The sequence below is a fragment of the Carica papaya genome, chromosome 2, assembly GCF_054855325.1.
Source record: "Carica papaya isolate Zhongbai chromosome 2, ASM5485532v1, whole genome shotgun sequence".
In the NCBI taxonomy this organism is placed as follows: Eukaryota; Viridiplantae; Streptophyta; class Magnoliopsida; order Brassicales; family Caricaceae; genus Carica; species Carica papaya.
Window position 1 is genome coordinate 6501670 of NC_142310.1, and position 24170 is coordinate 6525839.

Below are 24170 nucleotides of genomic sequence, written 5' to 3' on the forward strand. Positions count from 1 at the left end.
TCCGACAAGGACCCCAGGTTCTCTTCTCAGTTCTGATCTAATTTTCAGCAAGCCATGGGGACGAAACTGTCCCTTAATACTGCATTCTACCCTTAGACCGATGGACAATCAGAGAGGATAATCCGTACACTTGAGAATATACTCCGATCATGTGTTTTTGACTTTGGAGGCCATTGGGATGATTATTTACCGCTAAAAGATTTCGCCTACAATAACAGCTACCAAGCAAGTATTGGCATGGCTCCGTACGAGACGTTGTATGACTGTCCATGCAGATCGTTGATCTGTTCGAAAGAAGTGGGTGATAAAAAAATTATTTAGCCCAGATCTTATAGAGGAAACTACAGCTAAAATAATTAAGATCAGGAAGAACATTCAGACAACTTAGAGCATACAGAAGAGCTATGCGGATACCCGGAGGAGGGATTTAGAATTTAAGAAAGGTGATCGGGTGTTCCTTAAAGTCACTGCTTTCAAAGGAATCAGTAGGTTTGGCAAGAGGGGGAAACTAAACCCCGGTTCATTAGGCAATTTGAAATCTTAGACAAAATAAACATCGCTGTCTACAGACTGACACTGCCTCTAAAATTATCCATGGTCCATAATGTATTTCATGTGTCCATGCTACGCACGTATAACCCAGACCCCTCTCACGTCCTGGTCCACGAGCCCCTTTTTCTCCAAGAGGATCTGTCCTACAAGGAAGTATCGGTCGGTATTGTAGACCGAAAGAGTAGAATACTCCGCAACAAAAAAATTTCTTTTGTTAAGGTCCTATGGCAAAATCATACACCAGAAGAGGCCACATGGAAGGTAGAATCAGACTTCAGAGCCCAATATCCCCGACTGTTTGATTGAGTGAGAGAAAAATAAATTTGAGGGACCAAATTTCATTTAAGGGGAGGGAGAGTTGTAATACCCAGAATTTAATTTTTAATATTCAAATTAATATATATAATCTAAATTTTGTTTTTTTAACTATTATTTAATGTAAAAATAGAGAAAATTAAATGGATGATGAAATTAAAAATAATTTTGGAAAAAATAGTAAAATTTTGGGTTCTAAGGGTATTTTTGAAAGAAAATTCAAAAACTGAGGATCACAATACAATTTAGAAAAATTATACCACGTAGGACTCCTAGTCAGCAAACTCGACAAATCGAAGCACACCGTGTGGCAAGGGACGCTAACACGGAGCCACGCGGACAATCCACATGCCCGCGATCAGACAGTCCAAATTCGTTCCCGCGCGCATGAACGATCCAAATTCATTCCCTCACGTATGGACAGTCCGGATCCATTCCCTCCCAGACACAATCAGATGATCAGATTTAAACGCGATGAACGGTTTAGATCTATTTTTTATTTAAACGCAATCGGACGGTTCAGATTAAATTGTGATGAACGGTCCAAATTTACTCTCTATTTAATCACGATCGGACGGTCCAGATCAAACATGATGGACGATTCAGATTAAAAAGAGACGGATATAAATGACCCTCTTTACATCAAACCCTAACCCTAGCTGTTAGACCCCCCGGTCGAAGAAAGCCGACCGTCAGCGCCACTGCCGCACCGGAGCCACTTCCAATCGCCAAAAAAGGTAAAAAATTTCAACTTTATTCGAAATTTGATTTTAAACACCCTCATGGTCAAATCAGAGAAAAATGATCGACGAATTGGCAAAAAACCGCGACCAAAGGCCGAAGCCGTCGCTACAGGAAAATACAAAAAATGCATCCGATGAGGCCCTTCCTGATTCTCGTTTTGCATAATTCTTCCACTATTGTAATCATAGTTTCCTTCTCTACAAGTTGACCGAAGCAAAATACCCAACTGCAAAGGTGAGCCAGCGGACTCACCGCACCGGAGAACTTCGCCGCTGGTGAGTTTTGATTTTTTAATTTTTTTCGGCCAATTGAGACCCCTTAACGTATTTTCTCTCAATGATTGATACAAAAATGGTCGAAAACAGCCGACCTGAGGTAAACCACTGCCGCGGGCGGCGGTGCCGTCGCCGGAGCACGACGAAGTTGCCGTGCCAAAATTCTGAAATTGGCCAAAAATGGTTTCTAACACTGATTTTGGATTTTTTGAAATATTTCTAGGTACTTAAAGTGTATTTTAATCCCCAAAGAAAAATTTAGGGAACTCGAGGACCGGCAGTAGGTGCAGTCAATAAGTTTAGCATTTTGAACATCAATTTTAGTAAGAATCTCTCACTTTATTCCCTGTTATAGAATTGAAGTCTAATTGTAAGTAATATGATATTTTACGTGATTTAAAAATATTGATAATTAAAGATTACTAATGGAGTCGAAATCGGTTATTTATTACTGTTTGCAATGTTTAACTAATTGATGATTTTACAGTTTCAAATGCATATAATACACTAGAATTGGTATGATAATTCGATTGTGTTTCCTTGATACATGTATTATTTATTTTATGTGATTTACAATTAATTGGAAAACTGAAAATTAAAGGTCAACAAAAAATTATTTGATTATGTGAATGGATGAAACAGCAGCCTTACTAGATATTCTAGGAGATGGTGGACGAACCGGGTATATAAAGAACCTTACCGTGAACGTTGCTTCATACCGGACGGGGCATCAAGATTTGGTAATTTAGCGCTCATACCGGACGGGTACAGGGACGGTCCGTTTCACCCTTATACCAGACGGGGTATCGAGATTTAGTAATTTGGTGCTCATACCGGATGGGGTATGGGGATGACCCGTTAATTGAAAATATTAAAGAAAATGGTTCACGCGTTGTGAGGATATACATATGGACCCCCATGGATACCAATAGGCTGATGAAAGAGAAAATTGTTGTTCCAACCGATTGCAAATAAAATTATGATATGTGTTATGTTATTACCTTTATAGGTTGTTTTTGTAAATCTCACTACGGTAAGTAAACGGTAAATGATTTTATTTATGATAAATGATTTTACTTAATTAAGAGGTTCATTAGTTATTTTTATGATTTCTATCAACCTTCATTTCTGTATCAGTGAGTAACATGATATTTTTACTAGACTAATGTAGCTCATTCTTTCATCAACTATTTTAGATCAAGAAAATCAGGATCCAGAGCCCGATCAACAAGAGAATTGCAAGTAGGACGTTTAATTTGTTTATTTTTAATTTATTTCATTGGTTATTAGTTGTTCTTTTAGAATAGCTATTTCCGCGAGTCCTATTTGATACTTTCAGTTATTGTGTAAGGAATGTAAATTTTAATTATTTATTTTGCTTCCGCACTAAATTTATAATGTGTTTCCTTTGGAATTTCCAGAGTTATTACAAATTTCATCTTTTATGAATCAAATCTTAATAGTCAGAATAATTTTCGTACACAAAGTAAAAATTGAACAAAACACTTTTAAATGAAGAGACGGTGACTTTATCTCTTTTTTTCTTCTTAAACAAAATAAAAATTAATGTTTCCCAAAAAGGAAATATTTATTTTATAAATTTTAAAAGTTATTTGGTAGCATTATAAACATTTTTGTGGTCAAAAATAATTTTCCTTAGAGAATTTATAAATTTTCTTAAATTAAAATTTTAATACTAAACTTTAATATCTTCATATATATATATATTAAAGTTATTTTATGCTTGTAAGTCACACATTAAGGAATTTAAACTATTATCATTGAGTTTATATGGGTTTTTTTGACACACAATTTTTCAATATGCTCATTAATTTATAAATTTTCTAAAAATCAATGTGATATATACCTGATGTGGATTAAAAAATAATAATAATTTATCTAATATTTCATCAGTAATTTTTGTATATATAATATTACTCTTACAATTTACTATCTATTATTAAATTAGACTTAATTATCCAAAATTTGAATTATTATGCTTAAAATATTATAATAATTCATCATTTTTACAATAATAAATAAATAAAATTGAAATCCCACGCATTTCCATTAATCCAATTGCCAGTTAAGTCTGTTTCGAATTCCCCACCGCTTATATATTTACAGTGCTAGCCATGAAGAGACTGGTTATTCTTCTCTTCGCGTTTCCATCCTCCACCCACCTTTCTCATCTCTCCGTCAATAACATTAAAACTCCAACAACCCGACTCACAGGTCAAGCCCTACCTAACATCTCCAGCTTCTTTGCTATAAAAAGCGCACCGTTTCACCCACCATCTCCATAACAAACAATGTCGTCGTCTTCGTTGCCATCCGTCGCCGAATTGCAGGTAGAGGCCTTTACATTCCCGCGATTCGTTAAGCCTCCAGGATCTGCCAAAACTCTATTCCTCGGCGGCGCAGGTTAGTGGCTCACTCACTCAGTGCGCATCATCTGCTAATTCCTTTGCCCGTTCTGTTTGATCGATTTGTGTTGATTGCGGTACTGCAGGGGTGAGAGGTTTGGATATTCAAGGGAAATTCGTGAAGTTCACGGCAATCGGAGTGTATTTGGAGGATATCGCTGTGCCGTCGCTCGCTGTTAAGTGGAAGGGAAAAAGCGCCGATGAATTGACGGAGTCCATCGAGTTCTTCCGGGATGTCGTTACAGGTACAGATTTAATTAGCAGATTTAGATTATAACGTACTCGAAATAGGCCGTTTATTCTTCGTTTTGGATTTCGATATTGCCGTTATTATTCTTTAAATAGCGGGTATAAGTTGCTGATATGTGAATCGGAGAGAATGCCGCCGACGAAACACCGACGTCCAGCTCGGAGTTGCTTAATGCTTTGAATTGGAGTTAAATAAAGTGGCTGAACATGAACTACTCTGTTTTGTTTTTCCTTTCACTTTCCCTTTTCCTTTTCCTTTTCCTTTTCCTTTTCCTTTATATATCAAATTAAACTGAAAACGAGCAATTCATGGAGAATTAGTGGTAGTCTACTAGCGTTTGATTGCATTGGTGTAAGTTATCAAAGAAGTATTTGTTGGGTGTGAACTGAGAAAACTCGGTTAACTTTTTTATTAAATAAAAAGATTGTTGAAAACCTAGAAACTTTGGAACTTAAAAAACTACTAGTAAGATTATGAAGTTGTTGCGTGCTACGAATATAAATCTCATGACCCAAAAGCATGCCCCCAGACCTGATAATAAATTTAGGGAGAAGGAAAGTTTTGGAATTCTAGAGTTGGTTGGAGAAGTCTCCAACCATGATGTTGCGTTTACACCCACAAAAGTTTCTACATATTTTCGAGATTGAAAAACTACCTAAAACCCAAGAAATATTTTGAAATCTTGATGAAACTTGAATATTATTATATGTGAATCTTGAAATTCATGACAATTCTAATACCCTATAGTAATATTAAATCCAGAAGTTGTTGTTAAACTTAAAAATAATCTAGAACTTTAGAGAAGCATTAAAAATTTAGAATAAGTTTAGAATACTAATACTAGTTCAAGATTTAAGTATTGTCTCAAAGCATTAGAGCAATCACCAAACTTAAAGATAGATTCAATTAATATAAGATAGTTTTGAAATCTTGTTAAATTTTCAAAACTCCCAAGCAATTTCAAGACTTTATGCTCTGCTTTTAGTCATAATTTTTCAGAAAAATAACTCCCTAAAACGTTTTTGAAAGACACTTAATAAAATATTTTTTTAATAAGATTTTATATTGTTTTTATGTTGTACTATAACACCAGTCAATGCTATTCTTATTTTATCTTGTTACAGTTCAAAATAACATAATTCCTATCCTTTATTATTAATAGGCAAATATTTGTAATTTAACTTTAAATGTAAGTAGAATTCAACCAAAACATTGTGCTCATCTACATAAACTTACTGAGAAATCTAATTGACTAAATTCCATGACCTCGAGTTGCCTTAAAGAATTATAACATTTATATTTTCGCACTCCTTTTCGGGACTCATATAGTTATAAAATTCCCAATATTAATTGTCTTTAGTGTCTAGAGTTTTAGCAAAATAATAAAAGGTAGCACACATTTATTCTGTTCTTTGTGTATTAAGCAAAGAATAATGCTAAAATTTTCTTAATGAAGTATTATGTTGTAATATTTATATGAAACGATGATGTACTGTTCTCAAATGTTATTTACTATTGTTTTTTTTTTTTCTTTAATTAGTAAAAGAATCTATAAAATTTTTGTTTTTTTTTTATGAAAAAAAAAAGTGATTTCTGAGATATGTTAAGAAATGATAAATATAATAAAAGACTAATTACTTGTTTAAAATTGTGTTCTAAATATATAAATAATATTTTCAATATATATATAATATTACTATAAAAGTTAATCTCTATCATGTAATTAATCAATCAATAATCTCGAATAAATTAAATTTAGCGTACTCATAAACAAAGCTAGTGTACATATAAGACAAATGCTATGCCATAAGTGTGTGATAAGAATGGCTCATTGTATTGTATTCATATATGATTGTAGTTATAATGATTTAGATTGTGATAAACAATATTGTTGCTCCTGACTTATAGGTCCATTCAAAAAATTCATAAGGGTAACTATGATCTTGCCATTAACGGGTCAACAATACTCGGAGAAAGTCACAGAGAATTGTGTTGCATTCTGGAAATCAGTCGGAATTTACACCGATGCAGAAGCAAAAGCAATTGAGAAATTCCTCCGAGTCTTCAAGGACGAGAATTTCCCACCAGGCTCTTCCATCTTTTTCACACAATCACCCAATGGATCTCTGACGGTAAGTAAAAAAAGTTAATCAATTTTACTAAAGGACATAAATTAAAATCTAACTGTTAGCAACTTTTGATAAATATAATTAGATGTATTTATATTGTATCACATAAGCAAGAAGGTCATAGCAAAACAGAAGATTAAAATACATTAAGTATTTATATAAATCAGAATGAATCATATAGCAAACTCGATATCTATATGTAAAAAAAAAAAAAAGTCAAATTAATAAATATCCTTTCATGTCTCTTTCTTTCGCAGATCACCTTCTCTAAAGATGAATGTATACCAGAAGTTGGCAAGGAAGTAATAGAGAACAAGTTGCTCGCAGAGGCAATATTGGAGTCCATCATCGGCAAACATGGCGTCTCTCCGGCAGCAAAGAGAAGCTTAGCTACAAGATTAATAGAATTAATCAAAGGAAGGGATGAAACAATAAATGGGAAGCCAGAATCTGAAAAGCTTGATGAAATAATATAAATTTTGCTGTCTGTATAATGCTTTTATCTTATGTGGCCAATTTATGAATCATGCATGATGAGATTACCATAGCTTTTCCCCCCTCCCCCTCTCTTTCTTTCATCTTTGTTTCATTACCTCCTTTATGAAATAAACCAAAACTTATATGGGTATTTGCAGAATAAAGTAATACATATACGTATGCATATATGAAAGTTATTAATGAATTCATCTTAATATATGTTTTTCTTTTAAGCTTTATTTTCTTCATTTAGATGCATCAAAAGCATGTCGGTGCTCCCGACCTTCCCCTTTAACCCTTTTTTACTTTATCATTTTTCCACATAAATTTGACTGAAATTAAAGTGGATTAGAAACTTTTTAGTTGGAAGGAAAGTGCAAGTTTTGAAGTCAAATTTGTTACACTTGGTTTCTCCTACTCGTACCCTTTAAACTCACAATGATGAAGCTCATAAATGAATTATTGAAATTGTGTCTTAATTTAATTTTAAAAGCAAATTGTAAAAGAACAACTCTAATAATATGAGTCAAAGTAAATTATTAGTGTAACACCCCGTTTTTTTTTTTTAACGGTGTACGATAAAGCACTCATACAACACAATACCGAATCCATATTATTCCAACCATGCACAAGAGAAATTTGTCCACCTTCCATGTTCCAAATCAATTGTACATACATCTCCACCTCTACAACACATACTAATACAATATCAAACATTCCTAGATATTCAATATCCAAACTAAACCATCCTTTCAAACTGCTTTAAATCACAACAAAACTTGTGCCCTATGGCACTACCGACGGGGCTCCGTTACCAGCCGTTCGGATCCCAATTCCGTCCTTACTCCACCTGTGAATGATGAGAAGTGAGTTCACATAACTCAATACGATAAAAATCAAGTTGTAAGTGTAATATGCAGTGACAAGAATTTCCAGAAATGTCTATATGCATTTATCCTACCCAACCCCAACAACTCATAACCCTCTCCCTACACTAATTATCAAGGTCCTATTCCAAGGAAATAGCACGACCAAACAACCCCACCCACCCAACAATCATCCATTAACTCCCGTCACCAACATCGGCAACTCATACACTCTTCCCCCATCTCCCGACCTCACGAGACCACACACACACCCACCCAACCACCTTCATTCCACGTCACCAATATCGGCGACTCATACCCATATCTCCACCTCTCGACCTAATAGGCCACGCACACACCCACACACCATTATTCCGCGTCACCAACATCGGCGACTCACACTCACTCCTCCACCTCTCGACCTAAAGAGGCCACACACACACACAAATACCATTGTCTCGCGTCACCAACATCGGCGACTCATACTCACTCCTCCACCTCTCGACCTAAAGAGGCCACACACACACACAAATACCATCGTCTCGCGTCACCGACATCGGCGACTCATACTCACTCCTCCACCTCTCGACCTAAAGAGGCCACACACACACACAAATACCATCGTCTCGCGTCACCAACATCGGCGACTCATACTCAATCCTCCACCTCTCGACCTAAAGAGGCCACACACACACACAAATACCATCGTCTCGCGTCACCAACATCGGCGACTCATACTCACTCCTCCATCTCTCGACCTCGTTGGGCCACGCACACACACAAACATTTCCACCTCCCGTCACCACCATCCGTGACTCATGCACCCTTCTACCCCTCTCGGCCTTGCTAGGCCACACTCACATACATATCCCCTCCCCGCTCCACCAACATCGGCAACTCAACCCGCCCCTACCAACGGCCTCCAAATCTCCCCTCCCAAACCGCATGCTCCCATCTCCCCTTATACCATGCTAGTCCCAAGCGTTCTAACTTGCTAACTCCTACTGACCACATTACTCCCCTTCTCCCATCCAATCCCCCTCAAATCCTGTTTCCTAGTCCCCACTGCCGTACCTTCCAGCTCCCTTCCCTCTCCCACTGCCCCCTACCCGCTACCTCCCCCATCCTCCTGCCTCCTCCCGGTTCTTATACACTTTTGCCTACCTAGGGCGATTAACCTCTCCGCTTGCACCGTTTCACGCCACATACACGCCCTCACCACCGTGCATTTCGGGGAAACACATCACCGCCTATTAGCGGCTCCCTCCACATCCCCACCCACGCACACACCACGCACACACCTCTTCTGTCCTCTCGAGTTTTTATCCCACCCGCGCCCCCTAGATTGTTCTCTCACATCCTCCTCACTCTGTTCTACCCGCACCACCCCCATCCTTCCCCACGGCTCCCCACACGCCTCCAACACCGCCATACTTTCCATTCCTTCCCCGATCACCTCCGTGAGCGCGCGGGACAACCCCACGCTTGCGGCCTACCTTCGCTGCTCCACTCCGTCGCGCCATTGCCGATGCCGCAACCTGCAAAAAAATTCTCTACACACACACACCACACCAAACAGCTCAAATTTTCACCGTACCTCCCGTTTCCATCTTCCTTCTTCCTGCCGGTCGCGTCGTCCGTCCACGGCCTCCTTCCCTCTCCCTTCTCGCTCCCCTCCGCCCCGACTCTCTCCTCTCTCCTTCTGGAACTTTCCTCTTCTTCTTCGTCTCCGCTGTCCTCCTTCCCTCCTTTTCTCTTTTTCTCTTTTTCCTTTTCTTTCTCTTTTTTTCCTTTCTCCTCTTTTTCCTTCTCCCTTTCCCGACCTCCTTTTATACTCTGCCAGCCTACCCCAAAACGACGTCGTTTTCCTACATCCCAAAACGACGTCGTTTTCCTTTCTTTCAAAACGACGTCGTTTTGACCCTTTCTAAAACGACGTCGTTTTTATTATTATTATTATTATTTTATTTTTTTTTTCTATTCTTCTACTTTCTAGTCCTTACAATTAGTGTTTGGATTTGTTGAATATAATAAAATATTACCAAACTTTCGATATATATTTTAATAATTATATAATACTTAGACAATAAAAATAACTTAATTAATAATATTATGTCTTCTTACTTATAGAAAGTTTTATAATAAACCCTTTGATATTTTCATTTTAAAAAAAGAAGAAGAAGATAAGATCCTCGTAGATAGTAGGCAGCTTAATAATTCAAATTTATATATTAAAAAAAATAAAAATCAATAAGTATTAGTTTTTCTTCTTTGATAAAAAAATACGTATTAGTTTAATTAAAAAAATATATATTTTATTATCTTAATTAGTCTGGTTTAATATTTTTGTTTCAAAATATAAGAATTGAATTTTTATTATTATATTTAATATTTTTTTCACAATTATTAATATATTAGTTTGATATATGAGAATATATCTTTAAATAAATTTATTTAAAAGATATTTTATTTTTATATTTTTTACTAATTAAATGATTCTTATTCGATAAAAAATTAGATTATATATTTATTTATTCCATAATTAATATTATGTATTATTTAATTAAATAAATATATATTTATTTTTAAAATATTAAAAAAAATTATTTAGACATCTAAAGGATTCTCTTTGTAAAAGAGAATTTTAGGGTATGAGTTAATTGATTGATTATTGTTTTTTTTTTTAATTTATTAGCCGAATTTTATTTTTTAATATCATATCATGTATTGTATAACATTTAACATAATACTTAATTTATACACGAATTAATTAAAAAATATTATATATCGTCAAAATTTGATATAATATTTAACTTTGCTGTACTAGCCGTTGATAAAAGAAAAAGAATAAATTTAAAATATTTTTTTATAAACAGAGAAATTAATTTATCTGAAAATTAAAATAAAAATAAATAGTAAAAAAGAAAAAGTAAATCTTTTAGCCTAAACCAAAGTATAAACAGCAGCCGCAGGCAGGAAATAGTTCTCACCCGATATTTGCGCATAGTGCGTACGGTAGTGGAAAACGCGTATTGCATGGTATACCTGATTGATAACCCCACTTTAGAGTACAGACATTAATGGATTATGTCATGTCTTTATCATTTTCTTATTCTTTTTTTCTTTTAATTATTTTATCAAAATTCAAGCACAAAATTATTATTTTCTTTTTTGAACAAATATAGGAACCTTCCTTGTCCCCACATTTTATATTATTAGATTAACACCGCGTTTGGATGCTTTTCCTAATATTATTTTTAATAATTTTGAATTGGGTTATGATTGCTTTTTAGATCCATAATTTTTACGGAGTTTATTTAAATTTATCTGTTTAAATTGTATAAATATAAAAAGATAATTTGGCATGAAATTTAATTAGAATAATTGTTAAATATTAAAATATATTCTTTTAATTTTAAATCAAAATTTAATATGGGTTTAATTTTTTTTATGTTGGAAATTTTTTTTTATTTTTAATTAAATTAGGTATATATTTACAAGTAAATTTTATAAAACATCAAAATTTATTTCAAACATAATCTTAATAACTATATCATATTATAATGAATTGCTGATTTTGAACATCATCAAATTAGCAAGTGATTATTTGTAATTTATATATTTTTAATAGAATATAATGTTTAATCAAATTGTACTAATCAACAGCTCAAATTAATTTTCTAACATTAAAAATAGTAGGAATTTAATTTATTAACTTAAAATTTAATACTTGTATGTAATTTATTTTTATTTAAACAAATATAACCAAACACAACCTTACTCCAACCTACCATTTTCTATCATCATCTCATAACTAACGGCCAAAAAAACTTCAAAAAAAAAAACACCTAATGATGCGAATTACCAAACGTACAAGTACACCAACCCTTTGGCTACAAACAGAGAGTGATGCAGATGGATGGGGGGAGAGAGAGAGAAAGAGAGAGAGAGAGAGAGAGGGAGATCACCATCATCAACGTCTAGCTGTCACACTTCTCTTTTCTTCAATCATGAATGGCTGTCTGTTTCAAACTTCTTTTGACCTATCTTAATTTTCTCCTTCCGACCCCTCTATACACAATTTACGCAACTTTTAACTTTTTTAACTTCCCTCCTCTTTTCTTCTGTTCAATTCATAGGAATCCGTCAAAACAAATCGTTGGCACTAAATTGGGTTGCTTTCAGATTAGTTAATTAAGACTGTTGTTGCCGCATGCTTTTACTCTGTTGCTTTTCTTATTTACTCTCAACGAAAGGGAAGTTCGTCCTTTCATCTGGTGGTTTTTGGTGGATGTCTTTGAATTTTCGGGTGAATTTTAAAGGTACCCTTTTGTTAATTTCGTTTTATTTGCTCATTTCGCTTGTTGGGTTGTTCATACTTTGTTCTTTGGCTAATTGGTTTCGTCTTGTTGGTTGAATTTTTTGTTGACGTATACTGTGTTTTTTATGGTGATATATGCCAATTTTTTCTCCAGGCTTTTGATGGTTATCTGAGAATTTGATGCTTCTTGGCTTCAGTCAAGCAGCTATTTCTACTGTTATCTGAGCTCTGCAATTCATCACGGTCATGGTGAATAATCAAGATTTTCCATTTCTTATCTGGATATTGTCTATTACCTGTTTGTTATCCGGTTCCTTAGAGTTTAAGCCTATAGACAATTACCTTATAGACTGTGGTTCCTCCACAAATAAATCAGTAGGTGTTCGTACATTTGTCTCTGATGATTTCTATTCCAATCTTCTCACAACCCAGAAAAGCATCCCTGTGAATTCCATATCCTCCCTTAAAGATTCAGTTCTGTTTGAGACAGCAATAGTCTTTGATGGACCTTCACATTACACCTTCCCTATCCAAAAACACGGGCGCCATTTGATTCGTCTCTATTTCTTCCCTTTCCTTGCTGAGAATTTTAATTTGAGTAAGGCCAAGTTTTCTGTCTCTGCTCAGAATTTCACTCTAATAAAAGAATACAGACCAGAATCTAGCCCTGTTGTGAAGGAATTCTTTTTGAATATTACTTCTGATAAGCTTGTTCTCACCTTTTCTCCTCACTCCAATTCATTTGCTTATGTCAATGCCTTGGAATTTTTTTCACTTCCTGATGAGCTCATTCCTGTGGAGGCCTCCTTCGTTGCTTCACAGGGACATAAACAGGCTTTGTGGAAACAGGCTTTAGAGACAGTTGCAAGGGTTAACATGGGGAACTTGACTGTGAATCGTAACCTTGATGCCTTATGGAGGCTTTGGATTGGTGATGGTGGTTATCTAGTTCATCACAATCTAGGAACATTTTTAGAAAATGTCACAGCTGTGAATTCCACTAGTGGGACAACAGAGATTTTTGCCCCTTCTTGGGTGTATGGCACTGCCACTAAGTTATACTCTGAAGATGATCCTGGAACTATTGCCAATATAACATGGAATTTTCCTGTTGACCCGGGTTTTGAGTACCTTGTCCGGCTTCACTTTTGTGATATACTGCCTGCCTCTGTACCACTGCTGTTCTTCAATGTTTATGTCAATTCATTGTTAGTTTCTCATCTTAATCTTCTTAATCTCACATCAAATGTATTAGGTGCCCCATATTTTCTGGATGTGATTGCAAGGGTAAAGGAGAGTACTTTGCTTAACGTAAGTGTTGGCACTTCTTCTGCTCTTGATCCCTATTCAAATGCCATTCTTAATGGGTTGGAGATCATGAAGATAAATAATTCTAAGGGCAGCCTTGATGTGTTGGATTCTGTTATCTCCAGAAGGGATGCTTTAAAAGTCTCCAAGCTGAAAATTGCTGTCATAGTTGGCTTGGCTGTTGGGTTATTTAGTGCTGTTGTTTTGGCTTCAGTTGTCTTCTGGTTGTGGAGCAGAAGATGCAAAAGAGCTCAAATTGAGGATGACTTCACTGGTAATGCTCACAATAAGGAAAGCAAATTCCCCAATGGAGCTGCTACATTTTCCAATTTGAAGGTTGGATATCGCTTCCCTCTTTCGGTGATTCAAGAATCTACTGATAATTTCAGTGAGAAGTTGGTGATTGGGGTTGGTGGTTTTGGCAAGGTCTATAGGGGATCCTTAAGAGATGAAACCAAAGTGGCAGTAAAGAGAGGAGCTCCTCAATCCCAACAAGGAATTGCAGAATTTCGAACAGAAATCGAAATGCTGTCCCAGTTTCGTCATCGCCATTTGGTGTCTCTGATAGGATACTGTGATGAAAAAGATGAGCTAATTATAATCTATGAATACATGGAAAATGGAACGCTCAAGAACCATCTCTATGGCTCAGATCTTCCCAGCTTGAGTTGGAGACAAAGACTTGAGATTTGCATCGGATCAGCAAGGGGACTCCACTATCTCCACACTGGCTCAGCAAAGGCAATCATTCACCGTGATGTCAAGTCCGCAAACATACTTCTTGATGAGAATTTCATGGCCAAGGTTGCAGATTTCGGCCTCTCAAAGATGGGTCCTGAGATTGATCAAACTCATGTCAGCACAGCCGTTAAAGGAAGCTTCGGATATCTTGATCCAGAGTACTTGACAAGGCAACAACTGACTGATAAATCAGATGTATACTCCTTTGGAGTGGTGATGTTTGAAATCCTCTGCGGTAGGCCTGTCATTGACCCTTCCCTGCCGAGGGAGAAGGTGAATTTGGTGGAATGGGCAATGAAATGCCAGAAGACAGGCCGGGTAACAGAAATTATAGATCCCTGCCTTGTCGGAGAAGTAAAACCGGAGTCTTTAAACAAGTATGTGGAGATAGCTGAGAAATGCTTAGCAGAATGTGGGATTGATAGGCCTACAATGGGGGATGTCTTGTGGAATATGGAGTATGCTCTGCAACTTCAAGGGACTCCTGCAGAAAGATCAAATCATAAAGAAGAAGAAGCTGTGCTACTTAGCCATGTCAGTCAATTCTCGAGCAGTATATCTACCACAAGTTCAAGCGTCCGCGACCTCGCAGGTGCCTCGTTGAGCAAGGTGTTTGCTCAAATGGTGGTGAGGGAGGAAATGAGGTAGATTCTGTAATGTACAGAGAGAATTACGGGTGAAGTTCAAAGGGTGTGAAGCATGTCATTTTGTTTGTGGGTATTCCAGCCTGCAACTCATTTTGTAGTGATTAGCTTGATCATATACTTCATCCTAATTACATAATATATACATATATATGCCCACATATATGTATGTATAAGTCCTTTTCACATTATGGTTTTTGCCTTCTTATTTTCTGGTTTTTGATACTTTTCATCCTCTCGTTTTATGCTTTGGTGAAACCAAATTTTGATTAAAAAGAAAAAAAAAAAAGATCGGGTTTGGTTTTTCATTCAACTTCGGATTTAACTAAAATTTTTGGTTTACTTTGATTTAGTGTTCTGTTTTTTACTGAAAAGATTGATTCTAGATTTTAAATTTTAAAAATAAGAAATAAATCTTAGAAATTATGATATTATGAACATTATGGATTATAATGATTATTAATACAATAAATTAAAATCTAAGATAACTTCAAATTTAAATGAAATATAAAATTAATGATATAGGGTTGTATTATTTGATTAAGTTCATTTTAATTTTAACATTTATTTAATACTTCAACAGATTTGGTTCAATATGATTAAGTTCATTTCTTTTATATAATTTTTAGTTATTACGTATATTTTATTTTTAAATTAAAAAATAATATTAAATTAAATTTAGACAAATTTTTACTATGTAAATTCCAACCTGCTGTACAATTTCAAAAACTTTTGTCATAACTGAATTTAATTTAGATTCGGTTAAAAATCATAATAATTTTTAATAAGACAGATGATTTTAACTGAAGTTATAAATTTTTTACTATCCTAAATATGATCCAAAATGGATAATGTAAATCCGAACCTAAGACCATGAGTGATATGTTTGTATATTTAGATAATTTAAAATTACTAATTTATACATATTTTTAGAAAATCAAAACTATTAATTTGTAAATTTGGTTTAAAAAACTTCTGTGCCCATGAATAATGGGCCAGGGATACCGGCCCAAGACGCCCCTTTTAAATTTCTATTTACACTACAAACAGGTCTTATTTTATACCCGATCAGTCCTTCCCATTTCTCCTAAAGGAGGGCATCCAGAGAGTGATAGTGAAGGAGAAATAGAGGAGGAGCACTGAACCTTCCCCGAACCCTAGATTATGGATAAAGAGAAATCCAACAAACGCACCCGAGAGGACAGAGACCGAGAACACAAGCATCACCGAAGCCGAGACCGAGACGAGAAGTACCATGACTCGGATCACCATCACCATCACCATCACCATCGATCGGAGCACAAATCATCCAAGCGCGAAGATCGGGAAAGCTCTCACGATTATGAAACCAAGACCGAGAAATCGTACGATCACAGAGACGATAGAGAAGAGAGCAGGGATAGGGGTTACGTCAGGGAATCGAAGAGAGAGAGATCTCACGAGCCGCGGAATGAGCGAGAGGGGAGCAGAGATAGGGTTCGGGATAAGGAATCAAGGCGAGAGAGATCTCACGAGCCGAGGAACGAGAGAGAAGGGAGCAGAGACAGGGAGCTGAAGCGAGAGGAGAGAGAGGGGAGCAGATATAGAGCGAAGAGTCGGGAGGTGAAGCGCGAGGACTCTTACGAGGAGAGGGAGAGAGAAAACGAAAATGTATCGAGGAACAAGAGAAAAGATAGGGAAGAGAATGAGGGGCGAGATGGGGAAAAGAAGGCTAAGGTTTCGGAGGAGAGGAGAGAGAGGAGGAGGTTTGAGGATAAGGTGAAGGAAGAGGTGGACGCTGGGGTTGTTGAAGATGTGAAGAAGGAAGTCAAGGTAAAGGAAGAGGTGAATTACCATGACGGGGACGTTAATAGCGGTGGTTCAGTTAGGAATGTGAGTTTTCTAGTTTCTACTTATATTCTCCGGTTTTAATATTTGTTATTTTTGTTCCATTTAGTTTAGTAGAAGTATAAAATCTTTGTTATGTTTGTTTTATTTATATCCTATTTTTGTTTGTACATTTTTTTTTTTTTAACGAAATGCAAGCATTCTGTTTTGTTAAAGTTTTTGAAACCTGAATCTAGTTTGCTTATCCTTTATTTATATTCTTTTGTGTTTGTTTTCTTTTTGGCTGTTCAGCCTAACTTAGTGTTTACTAGTAATCTGGAGTTATATACTAGTGGAAACGGACGAAAGTAAGTTTCCTTATTTTACATAACCTGGTTTATTGTACTTAAAATGGTTAATCGATATTGCATCTTTTTCACATGTTGAATGCGGATATTTTGTTATTTTAGTTACTCTTTGGCCATATTATTTGACTGTTTGGTTTGGGTGATTATATTATGTTTTGTGGTTCAAGTTTTGATGAAACAATTGTCCTTATAAATTTTTCTTTCATGGTTAGTGTTTTAAGCCCAAAGGATGTTAAAACATTTTGGTGTTTCTGTTATCATGTACCCCGAAAATTTATGCTTTCCCTTGTTTCTTGTGGAATATGTTTCACTTTCTTTCTTGATATAGGTATGGATGTGGACATTTTCTTTCAATTCCAAGCTTTAGTTATACGTTTCATTATTAATAGGGTATACTTCAATCCAGTGCTTTATCAGAAATTCTTTTGTGTGATTAACGTTCTTCTACTTACAATATGAAACCACGATTTATTATTCAAATTTATAACCTGGATGATGGCTTTTTGTTGCTGCACTGATCACTTTGTAGTAAGAGGCATCTAGAAGATGTTCACTTCAAACATAACTTTCAGCTTTTAGAAGCTGTGTTATTTCTGATTATGCTTGATTGAAAGGTATAGTTTCATGAATAATTTCTGGAACTGCAAGTTCTTCAAGTACAGTTGCTTTAGTTACAAAATTCTTTCATGTACAAGTTTGACCTTTTTGGCAATAGTTTCTTTCGATAAGAATATTTATACTGAATCAGTAACTCTGATAATTTCTCAATTTCAGACTCTTCTAAATTTGCTGTCTGACATAAATATAATTCCTGTTTATTTACAGGGTGCTGCTCAAAACTCGGCCACTATGGCATCAAGGACTGTGCCTGAAAACTCTTTGGTCCCCGGTCACCCTCTTCCTACCAAGGTATCTTCAATTTCTACCACAAATGAAAATAGGGGAGTTAGTATTACCAGATCTCATGAGGTTCCTGGAAAATCTAGTACAGATGGGTCATCTTCAACTGCTGGAAAAAGTAGTGGGAATCTGTCGCTTGATGCTTTAGCAAAAGCTAAGAAAGCTTTGCAGATGCAGAAGGAATTGTCAGAGAAGCTGAAGAAGATACCATTGGTAAGTTCTGCATAATGGAGTACTTATAAAATACATTTTTGGTACTGTGAAGTATACTGGCTTTTTATCTCTCGCCCTGGCCTATCCTCTCTTTTGTTTGTCAGGGATTGTTTATTTTGTGAGATTATTGCCCCTCAAGTTCAGATTTTCTATTGCTTTCATTTGTGTAGCTGAACAAGGGTGCTGGTTCAACATCAGATGTTAGCCCACATGCAGGATTGAAGGAGGGAGCAAAATTAGTATCTTCTAGTTCTGGAACAGTGCAGGGATCAGTCCCATCAATGACTCCCACTTCTGCCATTTCTGCTGGCTCTACATCAAGTTCAGTCTTACCTTCTATTGCTGCAGCCTCTTTAAAGCCTCCTGTAAATGCCCCTGGTCTTGCTGGTCTTAGTACTATCCCCAACGTTGAAGCTGTTAAACGTGCGCAGGAGCTGGCTGCTAAGATGGGATTTCGCCAGGATCCTGAGTTTGCCCCTCTCATCAACTTGTTCCCAGGACAGGTACCGACGGAAGTTGTCGTTCCACAGAAGCCTACCAAGGCCCCTGTTCTTCGTGTTGATGCCCTTGGTAGGGAAATAGATGAACATGGAAATGTAGTGAATTTGACTAAACCAAGCAATCTTAGCACCTTGAAGGTTAGTTAACTCCTCTATTTTGATGGTCAGTCTGTTCTTGTTTGGTCTGCTCATGGTTGACTATAATATGATCTGCAAGAAATTTTCAGGTCAACATCAACAAGCAGAAGAAAGAGGCATTTCAAATTCTAAAACCTGAGCTTGATATTGATCCAGAGTCAAATCCTCACTTTGATGCAAGGATGGGTATCAACAAAAATAAGATTTTGAGACCGAAACGGATGACTTTCCAGTTTGTAGAGGAAGGGAAATGGTCAAAAGAGGCTGAGATAATTAAACTGAAGGTATTTCTAATCTTTTATTCCCTTCTAAGTCCTTTTACTATATGTCTATCTGTTCTCATAGTTATCTTGTTATCACAGAGTCAATTTGGCGAAGCAGGAGCAAAGGAGCTAAAAGCCAAGCAAGCACAGCTGGCAAAGGCAAAGGCTGATATAAATCCAAATTTGATTGAGGTGTCAGAGCGGATCATAACCAAGGAAAAGCCAAAGGATCTTATTCCTGAAATAGAGTGGTGGTAAGTTAATTGGGCTTTTATTTTCAGGGGTTCGCTACATGATAGAGGGAAAGAGGAAATTAACATAATTTAGTGGAAGGGGATTTCAGCTCACACCCATTAAATTAAACTGTGGACAATTGATCTGGTGTTATCTTATATTTGGAGCGATTCATTATTAATGAAATCATTTGTCCCTGCAATGAACCCATTACACTATTTATTAACTCAGCTGGTATGAAATGTTTGATCCACGTGATCATCAATTGGGCTTGAACAAATAAGGGTGTTATGGAGTTGTACCCCAAGTCCCCTTCACAGTTCCAGTGTAGATGAATAATGAATTGGAATTGCACCCTAGCCCTCTATCATAATTCTGATTATGCTCTGCGGCTGCTTTCTTAGTCTATTTCCTGGTACATGATTCTGGATTTGCAAATCAACAAAATAACTACTTTTCTTAACTATTGAATGTGAAAAAAAGTGCTCCTAATTGTATTTTGAGACTGTGAGTAAATTTGCAACCAAAAGCGAGAGATAGGAGGAGTAATATTGTCTGAGTACTCTATTTTACTTAATTATTCTTTTAAGATTTTTTCCCATTTTATTTGATACGGTTTGCTTTCATAATATTTAATATTAATTATTCATGATTCTAGGGACATGCCTCTTTTGGTTACTGGGTCTTATGGTGGCGTAGCTGATGGTGGCATAACTGATGATAAACTGAAGATGGAGAAGATTACCATCTATGTTGAACATCCTCGTCCAATCGAACCCCCTGCTGAGCCGGCTCCACCACCACCTCAACCTCTTAAGCTAACCAAGAAAGAGCAGAAAAAACTGCGAACCCAGCGGCGACTAGCTAGGGAAAAAGACAAACAGGAAATGATCAGACAAGGCCTGATTGAACCCCCGAAACCAAAGGTTAAAATGAGTAACTTAATGAAAGTTCTTGGCTCTGAAGCAACACAAGATCCTACTAGACTTGAAAAGGAAATTCGTACAGCTGCTGCTGAACGTGAGCAAGCACACATTGACAGGAATACTGCACGCAAGCTCACTCCTGCCGAGCGCCGTGAAAAGAAAGAGAGAAAGCTTTTTGATGATTCAAATACACTTGAGACAATTGTGTCAGTTTACAAGATAAATGATCTTTCACATCCAAAGGCACGTTATAAAGTCGATGTTAATGCAAGAGAAAACCGATTGACAGGATGTGCAGTGATCTCTGAGGAAGTTAGTGTTGTTGTTGTTGAAGGCGGAAGCAAATCTATTAAGAGGTACGGGAAGCTTATGCTTAGGCGTATCAACTGGGTAGAATCTGTGAAAGAGGAAGAGGAAGGTGGTGATGGAGATGAGGATAAACCTGTCAATAAATGTTTGTTAGTGTGGCAAGGTAGTGTTGCGAAGCAGTGTTTTAACAGGTTTTACATCCACGAATGTATGACCGAAGCTGCTGCTAGGAAAGTTTTTGCGGATGCTGGTGTTGGTCACTACTGGGATCTCGCTGTTAACTTCTCAGAGGATTAGAAGCAACTGGAGCTGAATGCTTTCTTGAAAGAGTTCTGCTGCTACTATTGGTTTAGCTTTTTTTCAAATTGAGCTTCTGTGGTTTCAATATTTTGGTAAGCTATGAAGAGTCATAAAACCTGTAAAAGAAAAAAGAAACTACGTGGTGGTGCATTTCGTTATTGGGATGTATTATGCATTGGCACCTGTGAATTTTTTCTAATCCTTTGTTTCTGGAGCCTTCTGCTGATGGGCTTTGGCATAAACTTGCATCAGCGGGATGAGACTTGTTACTGAATGCAACTTCCTAAGGCATTTTTGGACCAGTAACAAGGTTTGCCTTTCTTTTGTAATTGTCTTCCTTTCTAATTTGTCTGTTACATGTTTATAGTATATTCTTATTGAATTCTGTTAGCTTGAAACCTCTGGGCCTTAGTTTTGTTATTTTTATTATTCTATTTTTCTTTTTTCAAGTTAGTTTTAGTTTTGTTAGTTTCTGTTGACAACTTCCTTGCTTTCTACTGTGCAAATTATTTGATGTGGTACCTTTAGATTAATCAATCCTCTGATGAGATAGAGATTGACTAATGCTGTTTGTAGTGATCATTTAGGTGTTAAATCTTAAGTTTGTCGTCTTGTCTGGTAATGCAACTGTTGTTGCATGGGGGAAGATATGGTTGACCACCAGTGCATAATAGATTACCATACGTTACCTTAGCCGTTAGCATTGGAAAATCACTCACATGAACAGTTGGCAGACATGGAACTCAGCCATCATTATTTACCTATGAAGGGCATGCTTATCTCATATAAACTGATGGAATTGTCTCATTCTGTTATTACTGCAGGGTGAGGTAGGAGAGTCGTAAATCAATTAGCTTGAAGACCGTTGAATTACTTGAAAGTTAAGATTGTTCTTAGCCGGCACCTCAAGTTTTGAGGTTTGATTGAAATTTGCTGTTGTCTTCCAATTTTGTTTATATTGGGCGGGGTGCTTATGTGGTATATACTCATCTGGGTTTTGTTCATATAGTTATGGTTCAGTTAAATACCGTATTGACTAACGTAGGTGGGTTTAAATGGATAGACAAGAGGAGAAAAACCTATCTTGAAATACATAGTTGTCAAAATGACTTTTAGTGCTCCAGAAAAAGAATGTTGCTTATAGTTACTGAGTTTGGAGAGGCCTTCACGAGGGAGGGAGAAACAAGAAGGAAGCTTCCACCAAAATTACGTGCTTCAACTTTGTGATTAAACTTGTCAAGAGTTTTGGAGATACAGTGATTCAAAGTTGGCATTATGGACCCAACAGTCTAATCTTGGGGTATGTTCTGTAAAAGTTCGTTATTTCGTGGAACTTGAATATATTCTTAGTTTAATTAGGAAGGATGACAATTTTATTAAAATAAATAAACAAATAAAACTGAGCTTGTAGGTAATTTGATATTAATTCAGGCTTGAGTTAGATTCATATAATGTTTCTTCCAGTTATATACAGCTTAATTGTTGGTCTCTACGGTCCACCTTGATCTTTTTTATAAAAAAAAAAAAACAAGTATATACGTGTAATTTTAAAATTAAAAAAATTAAAATTAAGAAAAATAATAAGCTAATAACTTAATAAATAATATTATTATATGTTATAATAATAAAATACCAAATCATAGAAATTCAGAATATCAGAAGAAGTCATTTTGTGTCAACATTATCGATAGTAAATTACATCACCCTCTTAGGCGCCATGGTCAAGCTTTTGTTTTTAGCCAGCTAAAATGTTGGAAGAAGAGAAAAAAAAAAGATAAGATCTTCGAAGGAAGAATTATTTAGGTATGTTAATCACGTGGCTCATGAATTCGAAATGTACACGTGTATAATAGGTGGCCATATCAAAATCAACTGAGAAAATAATTATTCACATGGAGCCATAAATTCTAGAAATTACCCAAACAAAGAATCAAGATAAAAGGATTAGGGTTTACAGGTGTAGTGAAAAAGAATTTAAATGGGTGAAAATATCCATGCTAAAAGTTAATAATTTTTTAACATAGAATTAAGTGAAGTGTAGGAGAGTGATCCTCACATAGCTTCATTTGGACAAAGTCAAAAGGGTATGGTGATCCATGTCAGATAGGGTACCTAGTTAAGTGATGTAGAATGAGATGGAAGGAAGATAAAAAGTGAAGCTAATTCCGTTGGAAACCCAAATGGGGAATTTTTGTGGGATTGAATTTGTTGTCACCATAGAGGCAAATAGTTTAAAATAGAAGAAACGCTAAAAGAATGACATCTAACAACTAACAACACAATCCATGCGTGCCCCCGCCCCCTTCAATCCTTCTCTTCTTTTTGATTAAAAAAAGAAAATTACTTTTGCACCCTCTATATAGTTTTATTCTATCTAGCTTCTTATGTTATAATTCAAGTTTGTAGTTTTTTTTTTTTTACTCAACCATTTACTTATGGTTTTTATTGTATCATATCAATTTCCCCAATCATCGCTCATTTTTTTTTTTTTTTTAAAAAAAAAAAACTCTACAATAAAGTATAACTTTAAGAGAATAAAATTATTTTTTTTATAACATGCATATAATGTACTTTTCGTATTCTGAATTTCTAAACTATATTGTAATTTAGTAGTAGATCATGTTTTAATAAACAGAGCTCTTTATAATTCAAATGGTTATTTTTTGTTTAAAAATTTTATAATTTTTAATTTTTTTTTTTTTCACACAGAATTTTATTATTTTTATGTAATTGAATGGTATTTTAGTTTTTTCTTTAAAAAAAATTTACTTAATTTTTTTTAATATTATAGAAAGAATAATTTTAGCTCATCCATAAACTAAAATATTTTTTTGGTTCTATATTTGAACTATATATATTAAATATTTTTTATATTCTTCATATTTTTTCGGTTTTCTCTTTTTTTTTTCTTTTTTTTTTTTTTACTTTACAAATTAAAACTTGTATTTCTTTTCTTTAAAAAAAAAAATTAGAGAGAACCCTTTGTTAGGAAATAACTTGACCATCAACAAGCATCTTTTAGAAAATAGATATAAATCACATTCCAACTTTACCATGTAACCTAATCCTTTAGTTTATACTGATAAAGTAAATTTTGACTCTCAAACTTTAAGGGACAACAAAACCTTTATACATATATATACATATATATATATATATAAGGAA

The 24170-nt window shown here is 35.5% G+C and overlaps 3 protein-coding genes across 4 annotated transcripts; all 3 read left to right on the forward strand.

The window, feature by feature from the left end:
• Positions 1-4029: 4029 nt before the first annotated feature.
• On the forward strand, positions 4030-7319 carry TT5 (Chalcone-flavanone isomerase family protein). The gene is made up of 4 exons (XM_022034720.2): positions 4030-4310; positions 4399-4557; positions 6471-6694; positions 6949-7319. The coding sequence occupies exons 1-4, from the start codon at positions 4199-4201 to the stop codon at positions 7165-7167; spliced, it is 714 nt and encodes a 237-aa protein (XP_021890412.2). The 5' UTR covers positions 4030-4198; the 3' UTR covers positions 7168-7319.
• Positions 7320-11934: 4615 nt separating this feature from the next.
• Positions 11935-15273, forward strand: LOC110824025 (Protein kinase superfamily protein). The gene is made up of 2 exons (XM_088212971.1): positions 11935-12356; positions 12510-15273. The coding sequence occupies exon 2, from the start codon at positions 12602-12604 to the stop codon at positions 15050-15052; it is 2451 nt and encodes an 816-aa protein (XP_088069097.1). The 5' UTR covers positions 11935-12356; positions 12510-12601; the 3' UTR covers positions 15053-15273.
• Positions 15274-16096: 823 nt separating this feature from the next.
• LOC110824055 (Pre-mRNA-splicing factor 3) lies at positions 16097-22431 on the forward strand. Of its 2 annotated transcripts, XR_002541477.2 has the most exons (7): positions 16097-16920; positions 18048-18335; positions 18506-18973; positions 19063-19257; positions 19336-19490; positions 20129-21315; positions 21830-22431. XR_002541477.2 is itself a non-coding variant. In XM_022054573.2 (6 exons), the coding sequence occupies exons 1-6, from the start codon at positions 16213-16215 to the stop codon at positions 21000-21002; spliced, it is 2688 nt and encodes an 895-aa protein (XP_021910265.1). In that variant the 5' UTR covers positions 16097-16212; the 3' UTR covers positions 21003-21403. The 2 variants fall into 2 exon arrangements, 1 of the variants encoding a protein (XP_021910265.1); XM_022054573.2 differs by lacking the exon at positions 21830-22431 and having other exon boundaries at positions 20129-21403.
• The last annotated feature ends 1739 nt before the right edge of the window (positions 22432-24170 follow it).